Genomic DNA, 21051 nt, shown 5'->3' with positions numbered 1-21051 from the left:
ACAGATATAATTCAGTTGGTTTAACTTTTTGTAAGGTGGACTCTATTAATTCCATTTCCTCTAAACATGAATTTTTCCAGCAGAACTGATAATTTCATGACTGATATGAAATGGATGCCTCTAACCATGCTGAGCACAGAATGTGTCTACCTGGCATATAAATAGTCTATGCATTACAGTTTAAGTGTACTGTGTTTGGTTTCTTTACTTCACAAGGCTTGGAGCATCCTGACAATTGAAAATAGTAGCATTTCTATTTCCTTGAAAGTAAGTTGCTAACAATAAATTTCATATTTTAGCAAGCTATTAATTATGTTAAAACTTAAATATGTTAAAGATACTGAGTTGAAAGTGGGAAATAATTCATATTTACTGAAAACAAGCATTTGACAAAATAGAAAAGCTTGGAGATTGGCGTGTTTAAATACATTTTGCAGGCCAAGCACTCACACTTTTTCAACACAGCACTTAAAAGCACACATTCACTTCAAAAATAGAGATAAGAAAGAGGTTTTGGGTTTAAAAATTTGGTATTGACTTCACCTGCAAAAACATCAATTTGTTAGATTTTATTTTTTGTCAAAGTACACAATCTGACAGACAATGTACAGAGTACTAATGAAGCAGCATGGGAGCTATTTAATATATTTCTTGATTAACTCATTGCCTGTCCAGTTCTCATTCAGACATGTGCTCACATGTCATAATCGTCATAACTCCCCTCATCCCTACAGTTAACACACAAGCTCCTTGATTAGTGCACAACTCCCAGACGAGCCATTGCTAATGCTAAATAATTCCCTCCAGCCTCCTGCGACTATACCACAGGCTCTCCAATTAAATATAATGTCTCTGATGAGCCATATTAATACAGACAAATTCCTGCCAGAGATTCTAGCCCACTCACTTCCACCAAAGAAGCAACTGAAACAAAAAGAAAAGCTGTGTACATAAAAATTAGCCAAAAGAATAATTTTGCCATGGGGCTTTAATTACAAAACTTTGCTGTCACAAGTATGTTATTCTTGGAGGTGTCTGAGAAACAGGCATATTAAAATCAGTTTACTGATAAATGGCAATGAGTAAATTACCATTTTAATAATTGAAAAGCCAGCTTGTAAAACAGATCACTTTTCAATCAGTTAAGTACAATTAGCAATATCTAATCACAGATGATAAAATTAACTCACATCACTTGCTGCTGGTATAGCAATTATATTTAGCCAGTCTCGTGCATTAAGCACTATTTGCAACACTGGTATAACTGTACACACCTATACTAAGTTTTTACAGGCTATAAAAGTATTTCACTAATGACACACACAAAGTTTTCAGAACTTGCACCAAGAAATTACCATGCCTGTTAAAAGCCTGTTGCAATAGAGCACAGATTATGTAGCGAAATCCGCATATTTAAAGATATTACCGATAGACCATGCAACAGTAAAATATTTGAATAATAGATCTAACCATGGGTCAAATAAAAAGTTAAATTACAATAATCTCCCCACTTTAAAAAGGGTAGGGTCTCTGGAAAAATCTAACCTTTTCAGCGTACGCTGAAATTACTTAACATTTAACTCAAAATTCCTGCCACTAGCTGGAAATTGACTATTTAGATTCTATGAAAATCATAAGGAGTTCCCAGTCCTTACAGGAGAGTCTAATATCCTTAACCCTAGTGCTGACTCTCTCACAGAGCTATCAACAAAGGACATGTAAATAGACTGTTGCAGAAGTATCCTTTAGTAGTTTAAAAATATTGCTTGCAACTGCACAAATTGTAAGATATTCAAATAACCCCCATGAAATTTTGATAAGCTCTTCCCCAAGGTCCTTGCACCTTCATCCTTACACTAATGCACTTCATCTTCATTTACCTGATCATTAGTTTCCAGTTTGTTCAGCTGGAAACCAACACACACTAATTACTTTGACATCACAAAGTCCTATCTGTCTTCACCACCTCCCCAGACAGCAGGGAGAAATTATCAAGGGTAGGCATGATAATATCCTGATAAATGATGATTCACATCACCTCACTGTCAATCATCCAGAAGTGCTCACGCAAGATACCACTCAATCTCATTACTGAATCCTAGGGCTAAGAGTACAATACACACCAGGAGTCATATCTCAAACAGCAGGCCACCTGGATAAGATGCAGCTCTTGGAGATTTTCATGAATTTTGTTGGCTTTTTGTTTTAACACGGTAAATGTCAAATATTCATCTATTTTACCATGTGTATACAGGCTGGCAGAAAAGGACATGCTGAAAGCAAGGCAATGCATCTCAAGGGTTCAAGTGAGGAAAAAAAAAAATCTAGGTTCTTCGAAGGGGAGAAGGACAGGTGAATTTCCCTAGTTTAAGAAGAAAATTAACCAACCTAAAGTTTCAAAGGTCAGTTTCACAATTTAAGCATCCTTCCTGCTGAAACAATGTAAATGTATTCAGAGGCCTGAAAGAAGAAATGCTAGTTTTGAAACTCATTGACACGTGCAAAGTTCATTTTCCATGATGGAAAGCAGATACATGTTCTTGCTTCAATAAACAGCTGATGGGGGTGGGTGAGGTGATCAGTCAAGAAGCAAAATAAGAACTTAGTAGTAGCTGCTTTCTCAGAAAATATTACTTTTCCTATTTCCAAAATAGTATCATCCTTCCATCTCTCAGTCCAATTACATATATAACTAAAGCAACCTCTAACGGTAAAGTCCAAAGCTTGATAACTAGAACAGAATCTAAAAGTTGCTGTTCTAGAGAGGGAACTACAAATACCACTATCTTCTACATCTGTAATACACTCCATCTTCTCGCCCAAGATCATCATGCACCATCACTAAACCTGCACAACAGCTGATCATTTTTCAATTTATGGTGCATCATATATGCAATAGAAGGAGAAAAGAAAATACTGAAAAGAATATGGGGGAAAGTGTGAAGAAATTCCATAACCATGTCTGCTTGTGCTAGGTATTGTCAGGGAGGAAAAAAACCGGCCAAAACTGAGGACCAAAAATGGAGAACACTGTAGAAAAAACAAAGAGCAGAGAATAGAAGAACAAAGAAAGTACAAAGACACACATTCTGAAGACACTTTAAACGCTCAATAGAAGCCAGAGCAGCAGGGCGCTCTCTTGCAGGTGTGGATGGTACTGCTGCTACAGCACACTGGTTCTGCATCCAGGACTGCCTGGCCACAGCACTGCGCCTGAACTTGGCAGGAACCCTCACACACACTTCCTTGCACCTCCGCTGCCCCAGACTGTTTGAAATATGATCACAGGCTCACAATGAAACCCTTGTCCCATTTCAAAGTACTCTTCCCCTGTGGGGCTACACAGGACGGGCAGCAACTTACAGGCTCCTGTTCAGATAATGTTAACATAACATTTTTCAAGGAGAAACTCAGATGTTTCCCCTTCAAATGTTCTAAGTGTTCTAAAATACATGCAAATGCAATACAGCAGAAAAGCAAAGCTCCATAAAAACCCTGAATTAAGTAATTTAGGTATGGATGCACATACCCGAGACATACACTGTTCAGAGTCTACTTTTCAAAGCGAGTGTGGATCACTACCAAAGTTCAAAACCCAAGAGCTCTTCACAAGACCCCTGCCAAAATACTCTCCCTAAAAAAGCCAGTTTCTAATCCACATATGCACACATTTCTCACTCTCAAAACTGTGACCCACACCCCTCACACCTCTTTGGCTTAGCAAACATACCTTACCAACCCTACTAACCATGCTCTAAGTACAACAGATTTTACAGCAACTTGTCCAAGACATGTTAAACACCACATGCTTGGACAATGGAATTCAAAGCATTTTCCTCTAAAGAACCAGAGAGCATGAAAATAAAATATAACCTCTTCAGTCTAGCATATGAAGCAGGGCAAAATTACAATCAAAACCAAAACCCTTTTCCACTGAACGCAACTTGAGTGCTTTCCTTCCTATCTTTAGAGAAGGGCTGCGAACAAATATAATGGCAACAAAATTGAAAGTATCACCCCAGACAAGCTTGGAAGTTAAAAAATTTTAGAAGTGTCATTCTATTATGAATGTGTAGAATTTTCATCTTAACTTAAAGGCAAACAGCCACCTTCATCCCAGATTTTCCACAGCTCTGGTTTCTTAAAGAACACATGATCTATTTGTGCTTAACTGTTGGCTTACCTGCTTGAAGGCATACAAGAGAAATTTCTTCTGCAGAAAGAATATTGGTGCAGAGAATATACAGGCATGCACGCCTGCAAAGTGAGTTTACCAAAGTTAGTATGTTAGCTGCACTCACAGAAATCTGAAGGCAGGAAATTGTAATAATAATCCAAAGTTTTAGTCCAGTTGATAGGCTTCTTTATGTTAGAGCTTTGCAAAAAAAAAAAAAAAATCTTAACACAGAAGTGCCACTTCTTGAATCTCAGCACCCTCATTTAAAAAATTAGCTTTCAGAACTAATTGACAGAAAACATTATAGTTTTTGTTAGTTAAATTGAAAATTCTCTGCACAAAAAAATAGCACAGAAGAAAACTTTATTATCAGATGAATACTAAGTTAGACACATTAAGACATAAAAAAATCCCTACACACTTCTCTTAAGTTATTAAGTTAACTTGCAGCCATGTTATAGTACTTCCACTAAAGGAAAAAATAAAAGAGTAAATGGGAAACTGCTGTCAACAAATGTCAGCACTGCAGAGTTCACAGTCTATCTGCCAATTTTAAGCTCCACAGATACTGAAGAAGCACATGACAAAACTTCAGGCTCAGTTCAACCAATATTCAAGAATGATACTAAAAACTCCTCAAAATATTTAACAAGTAGAAATAAAATACAAATTACACTTTAACTGTAACTAAACTTAACCGAAAAACAAAAATTACATTCACTATCCAAATTCAGGTTATTATCAAAAAACCCTATCAATCATGCACCTAAAATCTCTCCTACATTAGTTACAACTTTTTATGTACAGAGAACAGTAATCTATTTTAAGTACCTACCAACCCTCTACATACTCTTATCAAATAAAAGCTAGCATCTAAAAAAATAAAAACATTAAAATTACAAACTCCAAGAGCAAAATCCTTACTAGCACTCATCTTGCAAAAATAAAGCTTTGAATTCATCATTTAATTACTTCATAGAGAATCACCAATTCCTGAATTTATCATCACATATTACAACCAACACAAAAAACCTAAAGTTCAGTTCTTAAACTAAAAGTACAAGAGATGTAACAGTGGTTTCCACAGTTCTTCAGAATTTTGCTACGCTTAGTGAGGTAAACAACACAAGCAAACACAAATAGTTTAGTCTACCTTAAATTTAAGAGCAAGCAAAGCAGGATCCAGCTGAAAGCATAAGAGAAAAACAAAAGAACAGCAATGGGTTTTCAAATCCCCACAGCCACTCACTGTGGCAGACAGTGAGGCTGCCCAAGCTCGACCATTCTACATTTCACTCTTTTACAAAAAGAAAGGTTCGCAAAACCCAGGATCTGACTTTATCGGGCACTGGCGCTCAAAGGCAGCCCCTCAACCACAGTCCCTTCCCTCCCACATACACAAGGTTTGCAGCTGCTAAATGCATACAAGCAAGCAGTACTAAGTCATCCACACTCAAAGGCGCTGGGGATCCTTTCTCACAGCACAAGTGAGTGACCTTGAAGTGCCAACAGGCACGCCAAGCCAGGCAGGCTGCCAGCACCAAGCCTTCCCTGCACCACACGGCAGACCTGCCAAAGCCCTCGTGCTACACAAGTGCCACAGTACCTAAAACTTGTTATCACAGCTTTTTTTCTTTTTTGCTGCCTGCTCCCTCTCTGGGTTATTTTTTAAGCTTTTTTTTTCTGTGTTAGTCTCCAACACATTTCAAGTAGGGTTTCTCACTACCACAGAGCACAAACATTGGTCAGGCAATACAACTACCTTTGTTATATTCATGAAAGGCCCTTAGTGAAAAAAAAAAAAAAAAAATCTGAATCAGGGTCAGCAAATTAACTTTTTCCTGGGTTCAGGAGCATGTCTAAGGGACTGACAGTTCTAATACTTAAACCAGCAACATCATCCAGAAGTGCTAGTTAAGCACGATAGCTGTGCATGTTGGAAGGAAACCATCCCCCAAAAGTTGAACTGAAGAGCTTTCAAACCACTAAAGCACCTTAAACAAAATTGGAAAACATTAACCACAAGATAAACAAAGTTATAAATAAAGTTTGCCATAAACATGAGCTATAATTAAACTTCCCTGGATATTATTCTTGAAATTTTACACTCAACTTTTATTAAAATTAAGATACAAGTGGAGGTTTATATGTACTTTTATTATTAGCTTTTTAGACCTTCTCAGAATCACATCAGTACCTTGGTAATTTTATTATACCAATGAAAATCTTCACTGAAAAAAGGCTTCCCCAAAACTGAACCTGAATCTTCTGCTACAGGTGATAAGCAATTTAAAAAAAAATATCCTCCAAGTAAAAAAAAATAATTAAGTAAATAAACATCACAGATCATACTTCCATAATAAGCTTTTACATTTTCCCTGAAGAGGCTTCCTTTTCTCATCGAATATGATGCAATAAATTGTCAAATATATAGCATCTTTCTTTTACATTGCATAACCAAGGACTATTGATTAATCACATATTTGCTCATTTGTCAACATAATAGAAAAAAGTTTAGTCTGTTCTGCTTTGCAAGTTCTTCTCCCACCATGTAAGCTTTAAAAAAAAAAAAAAGTGAACAAAACTGAACAATTACAGCAGGATGTGCAAGAAATAGGACCTCTCAGAGCTGATCAATTTTTTCAACCATGTAGTAGTTTACCTAAGTTAACCATCTCACAAATTCAGCTTCTACACAAAAACTTCCTCCCATTCCTTCACATCCTTCAATATATAGTCAACCCCACCAGAGCTTTGGTTTCCTTAATTAAGCCCCTGCCTCTCCAGGAAACCTACCCCTGCCTTCATTTGCTCTACATTTGAACTCTGCCCAAGTTCCTCTACTTGGAGAAGACTTTATTGAGTATAAACAAACTCTCCTGAGCCACTTTGACTTCCAAAATAGCCTTTCATTACACCCTTTCATGACAGCTAAGGAAAGCAAATCCTTAGCTTGGGAAAAAAATAATTGCACTTCTGACATCCATGGTTGCAATTCGGCTGTTTGTCTGTCTTACTCTCCTTGGAAACTTAAACCTACCATTAGGTTTAAGTTTCACAGTAGTCCCAGGATTCACATCTCTGATTACCTCTTCTCTCTTTGTTAGAGATCCAGCACAGCATCTCCTCTAGTTAACTCAGTCATTTGTGTCAAGAAATCATTCTCCATTCAAGAAGACTCCTCAGTTGTTTTCACTGCCCCACACATGTACTAGTGTCTTGAAATTATGACATTTCCTCCAGTTTTCTAGAGCTGACTTTATCAGCTCCTTATTCATGATCTGGTGTACAGCACCCAACACCACCTGGCCTATGTCAGGAATCCTATCTTCCCCCTGAAGTTCTCTATTCTCCACTTAATCAAATTTGTCTCACGCAAATCTGTTGGCTCTGCGGCTTCTCTGGAAAGTGCCTGTCAGTCTGTTTGTCCTTCCTGATCCTGCAAGTCAGCTCATCTCCCTGCAGCTCCTTTCCCTGCAACTCAGTGCCTGAACCAGAGCACAATTCATATTTATAAGGGCCCCTAGCTCCTACTCTCACTCTCTGAGAGAAGCACCAGGCAATTGCTACAGTCCAAGTCATGAAAGACCACAGCCCTACTCCTTCCACAAACTTTTTAATACCAACTAATGACTGCTGGAGAGATTTCTCATTAACACATGTTCAGTTACTCAAAGATACTTTTCTTCTACTCTTACAACACGGTACAATAAGGAATTAATGAGGTCAGGGGAAAACTTTTGCAGAAGTATCGTAAGATATCAAACCCCAATTTTTGACTAATGTTACTTTCAAAGCATCCTTTAGAAATATAGTGTTGATACCATCAAAGAACAGAAAAATATCTATTTAAAAAGTTTTAAGAAAGAAATCAGATTATATTAACAAGCACTAAGCTGCCCTGGCTTCTTGCTAAATGCATAGAATACCAGTTTGATGCAGGCCCCCATCCAAATAAAATTACAAGAGATCAACATAGGAGATACACTTCCTGGACAGGGAAGCTCCTTTTCTACAAAAAGCAGACAAGGGAGAGGATATGCTGTCACAAATTTATCAACAGCTAAAACCACATTAAAAACAATTTCACTATCAGAACTGTCAGCAGCCTATTTCACAAGGCCAGTAACATTACAGGTCAACAGGTGACCCGATATTAAACACCAGCTACAAAGTAACTGTGAGAATTCATGCAATGTTATAAATCCAGCTAAAGTCCAGGAATGAAACTTGAAGCACTGCCCAATTAGCATGCAAGACAGAGGCAGAAACCAGGAGGTACTGCATCTAAACAGAATACATGCATTTCTATAAATCCAAGTCACCACTCAGTACACCTATTAGCTTGCACCAACTAGTCAAACACTGATTACCATTCTTCCTGTATAATAAGCAAGACACATGAAGGGTTTGGGGGGGTGGTTGGTTTCAAACAGCTATCAAAGGATGCTAGTTGCTGCCTACAGACAACTCAGCAGTAATAAGCAGAACAGTATCTCATACTTATCCTTTATATAGTGTTTCCTTGATGAAAGTAAACAAGTGATAGATGCTTTTTGTGAACAAGGTAAAAGAATATAACCTAAAACTACAACACCCATAAAAGAACATATGCGTCTATATCTTACACCTCACAACTTGTGTCTTCATTTCTTGTCTCCCATCTTGAGTTTTTCAATCCTTCAGATACCTCATTAGCAATTCAGTTTCTTGTTTAACACTCTTTAGAAAAATGGTACCAGGACCTCATCTGTGGAATCCCAGACTCCACAACTGCCTGGCAACTCTTTGTTGAGTGATACATCTAAGAACCAAGGAAAGTATCTGGTTGTAAATACAATGCTTCTTACTAGGATCTGTTAAGATGGCTTGCTCACCAATCCAGCTCTTCACATAATATGACCCAGCATCCCTGATGCATAATTCCTTCCCTGCTCTTCTCTCCACATCCTCCACTATTAGGATGTGTGATGGCATTAATGCAAGGCATCTACACTGAGAGAGAGAGACATCTACATTGTCTCTCACAAGGCTAATCAGGTATTTTTTTCTCCTTGTCTCCAACCATGTGCCCTGATGCCATCAGCTCTAGCATTCATTAACTTATGCAAAGAGCCACATCAACTTGCTGATCCACATTTCTTTCTTTCAGCTTGCTGATCCACATTTATTTTTCTTTCCCCCACTGTTCTCATACAGATAAGCAGCCTGGATCTATTAACAAAAGGCTGCACATGTAGTAGGCACACAAAAGACAGGAAGGAAGAGAACTACTCTTAGTAGACAGAAAATTAATTTTACAAGACTGTGCTAAGTACTTGCAAACATTATTCATAGAAAACCTTCCTTAAGTCTGTCTAGAGCTCATCTAAATACTAAAAAGAAATCCAGCCCATGGCCTGCTCACCAGCATTTACACCCACACAGACAAGAAACTCCAGATAGTATTACCAAATAGTATTGTTCATTTATAGTGCCTGAAAATAGATCATCCTTGAATAACTACAACCACAGTTGATAACAAATAGCACAACTGGGACAATACGAACCACAGGAGCAATGAATCTGCACAATGAAGTAGCTGCTGCTGAGGACATGGGTGACAGATGAAGTCAGGAAAAAGACAGGACACTCAAAGCATCAAAAGAGGAATCCAAGGGACCTTATGTTCTCCATCCAAGGAGGTGAGACAGAAGGAAACCATGCTGCTGCAGGTCCTCTCTTACAGAGGAAGATGGTATAACTATCTTCTTTTGATCATATTGACAATGTTCAATTGCATTAAAATTACAACATACAGTACTTTCCACCACCTCCAGAAAGGTCTAGAGATCAGCACAAAGCAAACAGGCTACAACTGATGTACACCAACTTGGTTTCTGGGGTAAATCCAATATAATAAGGACAGTAAGTCTGAGCAATAACTATGGTAGCAGAAGACACTGATGAGAACTGCTGAAGGCAGTGCCCTCAGTACATACTTGTGGCTTCAGAGGAAGGAACTGCGGGCTCTCTGCCACTGCTGTCCAAGAGGCAAATCTCTAGAACAGGTGAAGCCTAATGACTTCAGGTCTGCTCAGTCTAAAGCTTCAGACCTGTACATATCTCCAAATCCCATAGCTCTGAGTACAGCATCAGAGCCCTGCAGACAGCCAAGGCAATAAAAGTCACTTTACTGACCTACAGCAACTCAGTTTGTTTCTATAAAAGGCTACAGCATCTGTCACACATTCCAATGAAATATTTTAATATAAAAACGTCAGTAGAAAAAAGTTTTAACTAACTCCATCAAGGCGTCTGGTGTGTTCAGAGCAGGGAAGGAAACAATACAGCACAAGATTAGAGAAGTGCTAGAGAACCAGAAGGGCAGTCCCAAGCCAGCAATTAGAGTGATTCAGTACACATCAATATTTATGTTCAAATCAGGACTGTTTTGTTTTTTAAGTAAATCTCTCGGTCACTCCCACTTAAAAGACCTTTGTCTCTAACACTCAGCTGTCTCAAAGCACATGAACCAGATACCTGCTGGGCACAGCAAACCACCAGAAGCAGACACCAAACCCTCAGTACCAGACTAGAACCAAGCACACAGAGATACTGAAAGGCAGAAAGGAAGAACACCATGTCTTCAGCATGAACCATTTCACTCCACAGATACTCTCCTGCTACTCCCCACTAACTACTGATGTAGATAGTCATAGCACCACAGAACCACCACTTGACTCTCCACAGCACCAAGAACCTGCACCTTTAAGCTGCAATTAACTTTGTTGACTGGGCTCCCATATTTTCTTCTCCCAAGGGTAGTTCAGTAGTTCTGACAACAGCCACTTTCTGTAAATGAGCTTTGTGACAGATTATTTTTAATCCATGCATTGATCCTTCAAATAAATCAGCTTGGTAATTAATAACCATCCCTAAAAGGTCAAAAGATCTGGTATCAATTGCTTCTTTACAACATATACTTTCCACTTCCAAGGCAGTATCCCCAATTGGGCTGCAGTGTGATGCTTAAAGCATCCTACTCTACATCCCTCATCTGCTTCTTAGTGGTAGAGTTTCAACAAGAATCCAACAAAATTGACATTTCAATTTATTTCAACTTAACCATCAAACAATGCAACAGAAATCTGACTCATTTCAGAGGTAATCTATGCATCTCACATCATCCTATCACTGATTAAAACACACTAAAAGGTGAAACTTTAGGATTCTAGAGCTCTGATGAGCCTCTCAACCTTTTAAAATTGCAGATAAAGCTTGCATTTTTCACTATAGCCAATGAAAAATTAATTCCTTTCTCCTGCAACCCACTCAATTTCAAAGTAATGATAAACTTTTAAAAAAATATAAATTACTGGCAAGCAAGCTACAATTCTGAACAAAAGGACACTCCTTCCACAGAGGTATTTCTCTTCATGGGATTATAACCACCTGCATTTCTCATGCTTCACAAAACTGTCTAGGAGTTCACTCAATAAAGCATGGGGACAGGATAGTAACATCATCTCCATCCTGCCTCATGAGGAGATTAATAACTTGCTGTCTTGCCTTTGAAACAAAAGGCAAATACATTGAAGGAAGAGCAGAACAGTAACTGTTCTGGCCCACTCCTGTTTTTCACAATTTGCAAACACCATCACTTAGGAAGAGTAAATTTCTCCAGACAGTACAAGGAGGCAGAGTCCACTCTATACACTCTGGACAACAGTCCAAGAATCACATATTTCAAAAAGGCATTAAAATATTAGTTTCATTTTCATATAGGTACTCAAAATAGACCTCTCCAAGTTTTTTGAGTACAAATCCCTGAAATGCCATTGGGAGACAATGACCTGTCAAAATGACTGAATTTCTAGTTTTGTAGCAGATGATGGAAGAAAGCTTTGCACATTTTAAAAGACAATACAGCAAAAAAAGTAAATGAGAGTTTGGACAAATGTTAAAACCTCTAAGTTAGTTATAAGTAAATAGAACTCCTCAGTTTTAGATAAACTTTGACTTTTCAAACTTAATTTTTTTACATTAAAACTTAAATGCCAAATTGCCCTCCAATACTTATTTTTGCCAGCCTGAATTCTGAAGAACAAAAGAAACTGACAGCATCCCATTAAGTTATAGAGAAGTCTTCAGCAAAATTCTAAGTTTATATTGTTTCAGAAAAAAACCTCATCTTTCTCACTCAAATTCATTCAGCTCAATAAAGAAATGGTATAGAAACTTATAACCCTTACCAACTTTGCAGTTTCCCTAAACCAGATTTTTCTTCAACCTCATTCTGAAATACTGTCTCAGACTCCAAGCTTAAAAAAAAAAAGTTAGGAAAGGAATATAGGAAAAAATAAATTAACTAGAAATGGAAGATCTTTTTTGACTACACTTTCTGGAGAACAGCTCAATTCTGTGCAATTACTGTTACATCAATAAAAGCATTTACATTATTTTTCATTTTATATTATGTAACAGAACAAGATTTAGAACAGGCAGTTTAATGTAACACCTGAAGTCTTAAGTGACTGATAGGAAAAACCTTATATTAAAGAAGTATAACTCACTGCCCACTACTCTGTTAAGTTTTAGTAGTTTACATTACTTTCCCATGGGATTTTTTCAGTCATTTATAGTTCATTGCTTCATATGGCTATAGAATCCCTGCTGTGTTAAAAAATGCCAAGTAAAATTATATCTCATTCACTGCTTTATGCTATACCTTCTTTTGTTCAGATCCAATTAGTGAAAGCTTGTTCTTCATTTATCATACTTTTAGCTGATTATGTTAGGCATTACAATAGTTCTCTAGCTTTCCTTGACAATGTTTGCACCATCAGTGTTACATTTATGGTTGAGGAGGCTCTTTCATCTTAACCCTCTATTCCAATCAGTTCAGGGGGAAAAGTACATATGACTACTCTTGTTCAGAACAAATTTCTTAGCTTGTTTTCTCATATCAAAAATAATTCTGCCAGATGTTTTAATTTTTTTAAAAATCTGAATTTAATGGTCCTTCCCCACTTCAGCTATTCAAGTCTAAAGAATCAGTGTTTTGAAAGCTGAACACTGAAGTTAAAAAAAACAACAAAACTCAGCATTTCTAACAGTATACAACTTCTTTCTCCGCTTTCCCCAAAATAACAGATGCAATCAAAGAGTATTAGCCACTACTTTCAAGGACCTGAAAGCATCCATTATGATCTATTTTATTCAGTACCACATGAGCAACTGTAATGCTCTATGGGGGCCTCAGCAGCCATTTTGTCAGGCTGTTTTTCCCACCAGTTCACAGACTCTCCCACCTCCACAAAACTAAATGCAGTTCAATCCCATGTAATACCATTTCCAGCTATCTATAAATTTGCATTAATACAGAAGCATCCAAAAGTCTCTCAAGTCAACTATCTCCTTTTAAGTTTTGTTAATGTTCTCTTCCCTATCACCATAACAATTTTTACCTGTAAAAAATCTTTCAGATCTTTGGTCATCTTTAAAATTAATATCACAAAACAGTATATTTTGTTCTTTGTATTTTCCCTCTTCAGGTAAGCTATATTTGGTTCTCATCAGATTGTTCCATTTTTGCCACATTCCCAGTTTATAATACTCCTCTCTGCTGCTTCCTCCTCATAACAGGAAAGTTTCAATTCCTTGAAATGAAATTTTTTTTGTGCTCTTATAGTTTATTTACTAGTTTTATCTATCAATGGTAAGTATGTCCAGATTGATATTGCTTTAACAGCATACTCAAGACATTTGCCACAGTGCTCCACAGAAACTAAGTGTGAAGAACAAGAAAAAGCTGTTTCATGGAAAGCTTATATGCTTTTTGTCTATTGCCACTACCTCTATTCAGCATTGTAAATTCCACAAGGATTTCAGTCATCTGAAAATTTAAAAAGAATAGAAAAGTTGAATATTCAACCAAAAGAAATCTAAAATAAAGCTCAAGGACAAGATAACTCACTTGTAAGTCTTGCAGTGCTTTTATTCAAGAAGCATTATTTTAAGACTGTGTATACAATTCCTATACAAACATTAGTAAAAATGCCTGCTTGAATCATTTATGCATATCACTAAATAATAAATGAGAAGCTATCATTGAAGAGCCTGAACTGCTAAATACCTTGTAATACCTGTTTTCTGTCTCACCTTAAATATTTAGTGAGCACACTGAAGGAACTTTGCTTCTGTTAAAAACCAGAGTCAGTAAGAGACTGATTGGACTGCCCTCCTTTTACAGTTATATTGGTTACAATTAATTCATATTAAGAGTATCAGACTACCTGCTTTTCAGTAAGTAGCTATACAGGTGACAAGTAATGTAATAAGGGGCTCTACTTCTCAAAGGTTACTCCTAGTTCTAAGCATAAATTTTATCTACTGTAGTTAGAGCTACTTCCAAACGTGTTAATAAAAAATTATTTTTGTAAGATATCTCTCCCTACTTTGATTACTTAAAAACAGGTCTCACTATTTTCAGTAAAGACAAACAGTGTTGGGATGGGCACCTAGTTCAACTGCATGTCTTTACAGCTATTTCTGTCTTTGGTTCAATGACCAGCATCATCAGGGCAGCTGCCTATCATTGCTTTTGCAATACAAGTCATGAAGGAGTAAGATATCCTGTCAAGCACAAAATCAAAAAATACTAACAATTCTCTTGTATCATCCCATCACTAAGCAAACATGTTTTTCCTAGCTCCACGAGGACAGAGGCTCCTTTGGCAGGTTGCATCAGCTCCTGAGTATGACTTCAGCACGTTTGACATCTTGTTATGACTGGTACAACCAAGAAGGATGCTGCTGATGAAACATTGGACAGAATTATGGACAACTATTGTTGGTGACTATTGTAAGTTTCAGAGTCAAAGAATTTGGCCTGTGGACTCATTTATCAAGGTCATCCAAAATGGCAATCACATATCGCTGCAATGGGCCAGGTCATTCCCATTATGAATAATTAGAAGTACCCAAGTCATTATAACAGCCATCATTAAGTAAACTCTTTCCCAGTGCAAGGCCACAAGGTAGTGACTGAAGGATCTATGATAGACAAACAACATATATAATTAGACTAGCTTAAGACTTCATACCGCTACCTTAAGTACACAGAATAGTTTTTCAAGTAGCCTTCCTCTCATTTTCCTTTAAATACCTGGAGCTTCTTCAAGACACACAGCCAATGCTTAACCTCGTACAGATAGTTTGGTCAGTCTTTAAGTAAGGCTCCAAGGAGCTAAGCAGACACTACATCACTCTTACAGTATTTGTTACAGCCTTGTCTCTTGTCCACAAACTCAAAATGGCAGCATCCCTTCTAACACACTTAAGCTTATCTCTATGAACTACCATGAGTATATTAATGCATTTCTGAGATACCAGCTTGGATTTTCTTTCTTTTGGGAGCTATTACAAATTAAAAACCCTATTTGTATTTTAAATCTAAGACAGCACTGTAGATCAAAGCAGATAGACATATTTTCAATTTCCTTTTTATAATGCACTATTTGTATACCCTTCCCCCTAAGGTCATGAGTTGTACCTTTTCATGCCATTCTTACTCTCTTATTATGGTCTTCAATCTTGGTTACTACTTACTGCTTTCAGATCTTGTCACAGTCTCCAGTTCATAGCAGAATCCACACTATCAATAGACACACTGAAGAGAAGACCAATTCATCTTCTCAAGTCTATTATGGACTGGTGAAAGAACATGTGGGTTTTATTTAAACAGTGTTTTAAGTCTATTTTCAGGATGAATTCATGCCAGTGAAAAGGCTATGCAGTGCTCCTAAACAGTGAACCCATTTATCCTAACAGCAGATACTACATACATAAGATGGAATTCGAGTACCCATCAGCATGCTTCAGTTTTACGAGAGTAATCATAGATCATACAGAATAGTTTGTATTCATATTCACAAAACCCTTGGCTTCCAAAAGAATTAGAAGTTATCATGATGTCTGACATCCACCCATTAAGAATTCATTTCACAGACCATTGAGCACCCACAAGCTACTACATTACCAGTTATGGCTACCAGTTGAAATCCAGACCAAGCTTTCCGTTTACCTCAAAGAAAGAAATACTTGGCATAAAAACCCATCAGTAGAGCATTTCCAAAAGTCCCATTTCAGTCCCTTGCTCAATCTACACCCTATTCAAATGAGCCAAGCTGGTAATGTAGTAATAGAACCACAAAGGGACTCAGACAAAAGCTATGTCAAAGTCCAAAACTCCCAACAGTTCCCACCTTTCATCTAACTTTGAAAACTAAGTTCTAATACTTTCAGATTTCATTAACCATGTCATGTTTCTCTAACACTGAGTAACTCACATTAATTAATTCACAAGTCCTGTCCTGCATAAAATACACTTTTTTTTCTGGTAGCTTGTCTGAGTGACTTCTCATTAAATCATAATACAGGGGTTTAACTCCCTTCCAGATTTCAACAAACTTTCCTGGGACATGGGGATGCCCCCTGGTCATTGCTCCTGTGGCAGTTCTTGCAGGCAAGGAATAGTACAGTGTTCTCTCTAGTCAAAAAGAATATGCAAGTATTATGACACTTGCTGTTACACCACACAATAAATTATCCTGTTATTGTTGCCATGAATGATAATGAAGAGACTACAAAATCTGAAAATGGGCAATTCAGGTACCGTACATGTCTAAAAAGCCGTTTTACCACCTTCCTGCTATGCTGCTGAATATCGAAGGCACATCAATATCTTCATAAAATGGAACAGCTCCATTAAGTCTGTTTAGCATACCTGGTAGAAGGGGACATTTCTATGGAAAGTGGAAAGTAATGAAAAATATTTATCAGACACAGGAAAAATTTGTATTAAGCTCTATACCTTCTTCTAGGATTCACTCTTCACTAAAATGCCTTTTTGTGCATTTTAGCAAAACAAAATTTAGGTTTCACTGCTACTCTCACACTTGTTGCCCCCATCTACCTATGTATCTAGCACATGTATCTAGCTTAATCCACACGAAGACAAAGGTAGCATTTACACAAAAACAGAAGAGTTCACAGGAAAAACATGCTAAATACTTGTCCAATCCTTCCTCCACCTTGCTACCTCCATTCAGTTCAAGCACATAGAGGAAAAGGACATATACAAAGATACTTCAGAATTGCCAATATGCCTACAACAATAACTAACAAGACTGCATAACAGGTGTAAGTCATGCTCAATTACTAAAACCTCATTTACCACTTGAATTAAGTAGTACTCACAGCATTGGCGTCGACATCACTGTGTATGGCAACTGTTTTAATCCCCATCTTCTTACACGTTTTGATGACCTACCACATAAGAAGTGACAATTACCAATATTTAAATATCAATAGTTTTAGAATGAAATATCAGAAAACCAAAATGCTACATACTTACTCGGCATGCAATCTCTCCTCTGTTGGCAATAAGGAGTTTTTCAAAAGTCTGAAAAGAATTATAAGAGTCTTGAGAGACAATCAGAATACAAGTTTTTCTCCCCCCAGAAACATGCATTCTTTTTTTCTCCATTTCCACTAAAACCATGGTTAATCTATGAGCTTATAATTCCGAGATCACCTTCTTTTAAAAGAGTTCTCCTGATTTAAATTATGATATAACACAACCAGTTTAAAAATATTACCACATGATAACACCATGTGGAAATAAAGTGATAAGAAACCTGTCCAGGTGAGAGCTGCAGCAATCTTTTACAGTAAATTTAGCCAGATTTGCTGAATACCACTGCCCAGCGCACAACTGACTTCAGACAGATCTTAAACAAGCTCAATTATCAGAGGTACAAATACTTTAAGACTACCACAGGAGGTAGCAACTTTTTTGAAGAGTTTTTAGCTGGTGATCTGGTATAAAATGGTTATCAGCATAATCATACAAAACTGTTCGTGAGTCTAAATTTCAGCATTCTAGGTACTTAAAGATTTTTAAGCATATAGACTTGAGGGGAAATTTAAAAAATACTCCCAAATACCTAGTACTGAAAAGCATCATGACTCAAGTTCACCATCAATCTAGTTCTTGATACATAAAAGTCATTTTATTAATCAGCCAGGGTTGTAGTGCAAGACTTTCAATATCAAGATTATAGGAATATTTGACATACATTTTAATTTAATTCTAGTCTCTGTCTAAAGACTCAGATTAGACTCAAAAATAAAATTTAAAATCATACTGCTTCAGAGTAACATTTTTTTATATCATTTCCATTAATTGTCTGAGAAGGTGTCACATGAAAGTCTTGTCATTACAAAGACAGTTTAAGTGCTTTTCTGGTTTGTTTTGTTCACTGCCCCTTCTCCTGTCTGTAGGAGTCATGGATTGAACTGACAGCTCCTAGTTGAGAGAAACCAAATATCCAAGTATATGGCCTAAATATAATTATGCACTTAGAAAAGCAAGGGGATCTTAATTAAACAAGAGCCTTAAGAAAAATAAATCTTCTGAAAAAAAAACTGTAAAGCTACAGTTCTAGGTACACACTGGTTTTCCCCATTGCCTCATTGTTTCGCTTGTAGTTAATTGCTTCTACACCAGTGTATAAGGACAAGCCTATCAGTCCTGAAATGTTGGCATCCTTGCCCTTGAATATTACAGTACTTTCAGTCACATTATTTTTCCAAGTGAGTTACTTCAGAGGCCATGCCAAGACAATCTTCCACAAGGAAAGTTTTTCTTGGCACATTACTGTAAATTGAGATTGCTACTGCACAATCCCCAAGATGAGGATTTGGTAGTCTCTGCAGGCCTTAAAGGTCCATTATTGTCAGCCGGGGGCTATACGCAACGGGACGGGACTGCTGTGGCATGTATCTCAAGCTGTTTATTCTTTAGCATCAGTCTCATTACATGGTTGTGACAATGGGAAGATGCCAGCAGCTCACACCCAGGCAGCACACCAAGAACTTAATGTTACAACTTACTTTAAAAGCTTTTTGATCAATCACACAAAGCAAAATCATATTGACAGTAGTTCTATCCAATCACTATAAGCACACATACCTTTAGTTAAAACAAGGCTTGCTTATTTAGAATAAAATATTTGCTTGTAAGCCTCAAGATGCAATGCACAGAGCTCCATTATTAAGCTTAGACCTTCCTAATATCTCACCAGATATACTTTTCTGCAACTTAGGGAGTTATTCTACCCAAGCGTTAATACACAGACCATTGTTCTATTTGTCCTCTCTTTCTACTTCTTGTATAATTTTTCTGCTGACAAATCTTATAGCTACTGCTTAGCTCTAATCACCATCCTGCTGTCTCTGAGGCCTGCCTTTTGCAACATGCCCAAAACTCTCTGATTTTAAGGAATCCCACAGCCCATCTTTTTCCAAGGTCTGAAGTTCTCACCTCCATGCCAAGTCATCTAACAATCACGCTGCTCCTGTTACATAGTTTTGTTCCCACAAACAGCTTTTGGCTAGCCTAGCTCCCGAATGTTTTAACAGGCCCATTACCGCCCACACCGTGAAAAACATTAACAGTTGTTTCATAATTACAACAGGCTCAGGCTGGTATGTAACTTTCCCAAGCTTGCAATCACTTATTAAGCTTTTTGGGATACACTCAAAGTAGTATTCCAATCTTGCTTGACATGTATCCTGCAAAAGCAACTTCCTTTTTGGTTTAGAAAGAAAGACATGCTGTTAAACCAGTGATAGTGATGGGTTATACCAAGAGAACTACCACTGTTAGTGGCAGCACAAAGAAGAAGGCAGCTTAAAAACCCAAATGTCAGTATTACAGTAAGATGTCAAAAAGAAAACATGCACCATACTACTTACCTTTTCATTTGGATCATACACAGACGAATAGAGATTATGTGAAGTTATAAGGCACCATCTTGAACACAGTGTTTCCCACTACAGAAGAAACAGGGAGTTAAGCCTGTTACAATATGCCATTAAATTAAATACATTTCATACACTGACATCTTGACAAAACTTCCATAGTCTTTCATTCCCTTGCCAAGTGGATTAAAGCTCATAGAGAACTGCCCTTCTCCAAGCAAAGACCCACAAACAGTAACCAGAAAAAATTCAGAAGCTGTAGATATGAGGTCATTAGCTTAAGCATAACTTCTTTTATAATATACTCTCTACTATACCACCTTCTTTCCTTCTTGTTCTAAGAAATATCTACAAGAAATTCTCAAAAGAGCATGTATATGTCTGTACACAGTGGTGATGGGAAGAGGTCTTCACTGCTGGGGAACTGTTGGGCATATAGCAGGCAGTAGACTGGGCCCATACAGAAGGGGAAAGTAGAGCAGACTTTAGATGCTCTCTTCCCTATCCCAGGCTCCTGACAGCAGTCTGAGGAAAAGAGGTCTTTTTCCCTTAGACTTCTGCTCTGAACCAACTTCTACGTAGACAATTTTTGCACAACACAGGAAAAAGCAGTATACACATGCTATTTGAAAAAGCAGTATACACATGCTATTTGAAAGAAAACATAGTAGATTATATCATAGATTTTTAAGTGAATAAAAAAGGAGATTCAGATGGGTATTAAGCAAGTCGTTTCACAGTGTAATGGCAGTTAGCCATAAATGAAAACAATCATACAGATAAAATAACACACCAAAGATGCATCAATACAGACAGCTCTGGCAAAGTCATACTTAATCACACACTTGGAAACAAAAAGACTACAAAAAGCCTTAATAATAGATATTGACAAGTAGGAAACACAAAACAGCAGTGACAGGGAACTTCCAGAACTCAATCTGTCAATTCTGTCTTAAAGAATTGTTTGCAAAAGTTGCAGAAATCTGAGGAAGTAGTAGAAAGTAAAGGCTGTCCCATGGAAACACTAGGGGGAATTACCAAGCAACTAAAAAAAATTGGAAAAA

At 37.3% G+C, this 21051-nt stretch overlaps 1 protein-coding gene across 4 annotated transcripts in view; it reads right to left on the bottom strand.

The window, feature by feature from the left end:
- Positions 1 to 21051, bottom strand: part of PCCA (propionyl-CoA carboxylase subunit alpha) — a 271230-nt gene that overhangs the window by 244897 nt on the left and 5282 nt on the right. For 3 of the 4 annotated variants that reach the window (XR_014949358.1, XR_014949359.1, XM_021530256.3), the window contains exons 2-4: positions 19982 to 20059; positions 17577 to 17624; positions 17420 to 17488 (exon numbers count right to left, since the gene is read on the bottom strand). Coding sequence is in view for 2 of the 4 variants with exons in the window: in XM_021530256.3 (XP_021385931.1) it covers positions 17420 to 17488; positions 17577 to 17624; positions 19982 to 20059 (195 nt within the window). In the remaining 2 variants the exon portion in view is untranslated. Of the gene's footprint in view, positions 1 to 17419; positions 17489 to 17572; positions 17625 to 19981; positions 20060 to 21051 lie in introns of all 4 variants that reach the window. The other variant, XM_077781501.2, reaches the window with a different exon arrangement.

The sequence above is a fragment of the Lonchura striata genome, chromosome 1, assembly GCF_050655825.1.
Source record: "Lonchura striata isolate lonStrDom1 chromosome 1, ASM5065582v1, whole genome shotgun sequence".
Taxonomy (NCBI): Eukaryota; Metazoa; Chordata; class Aves; order Passeriformes; family Estrildidae; genus Lonchura; species Lonchura striata.
Note: the sequence above shows the minus strand (reverse complement) of the source record. Positions and strands in the feature narration are given on the sequence as shown.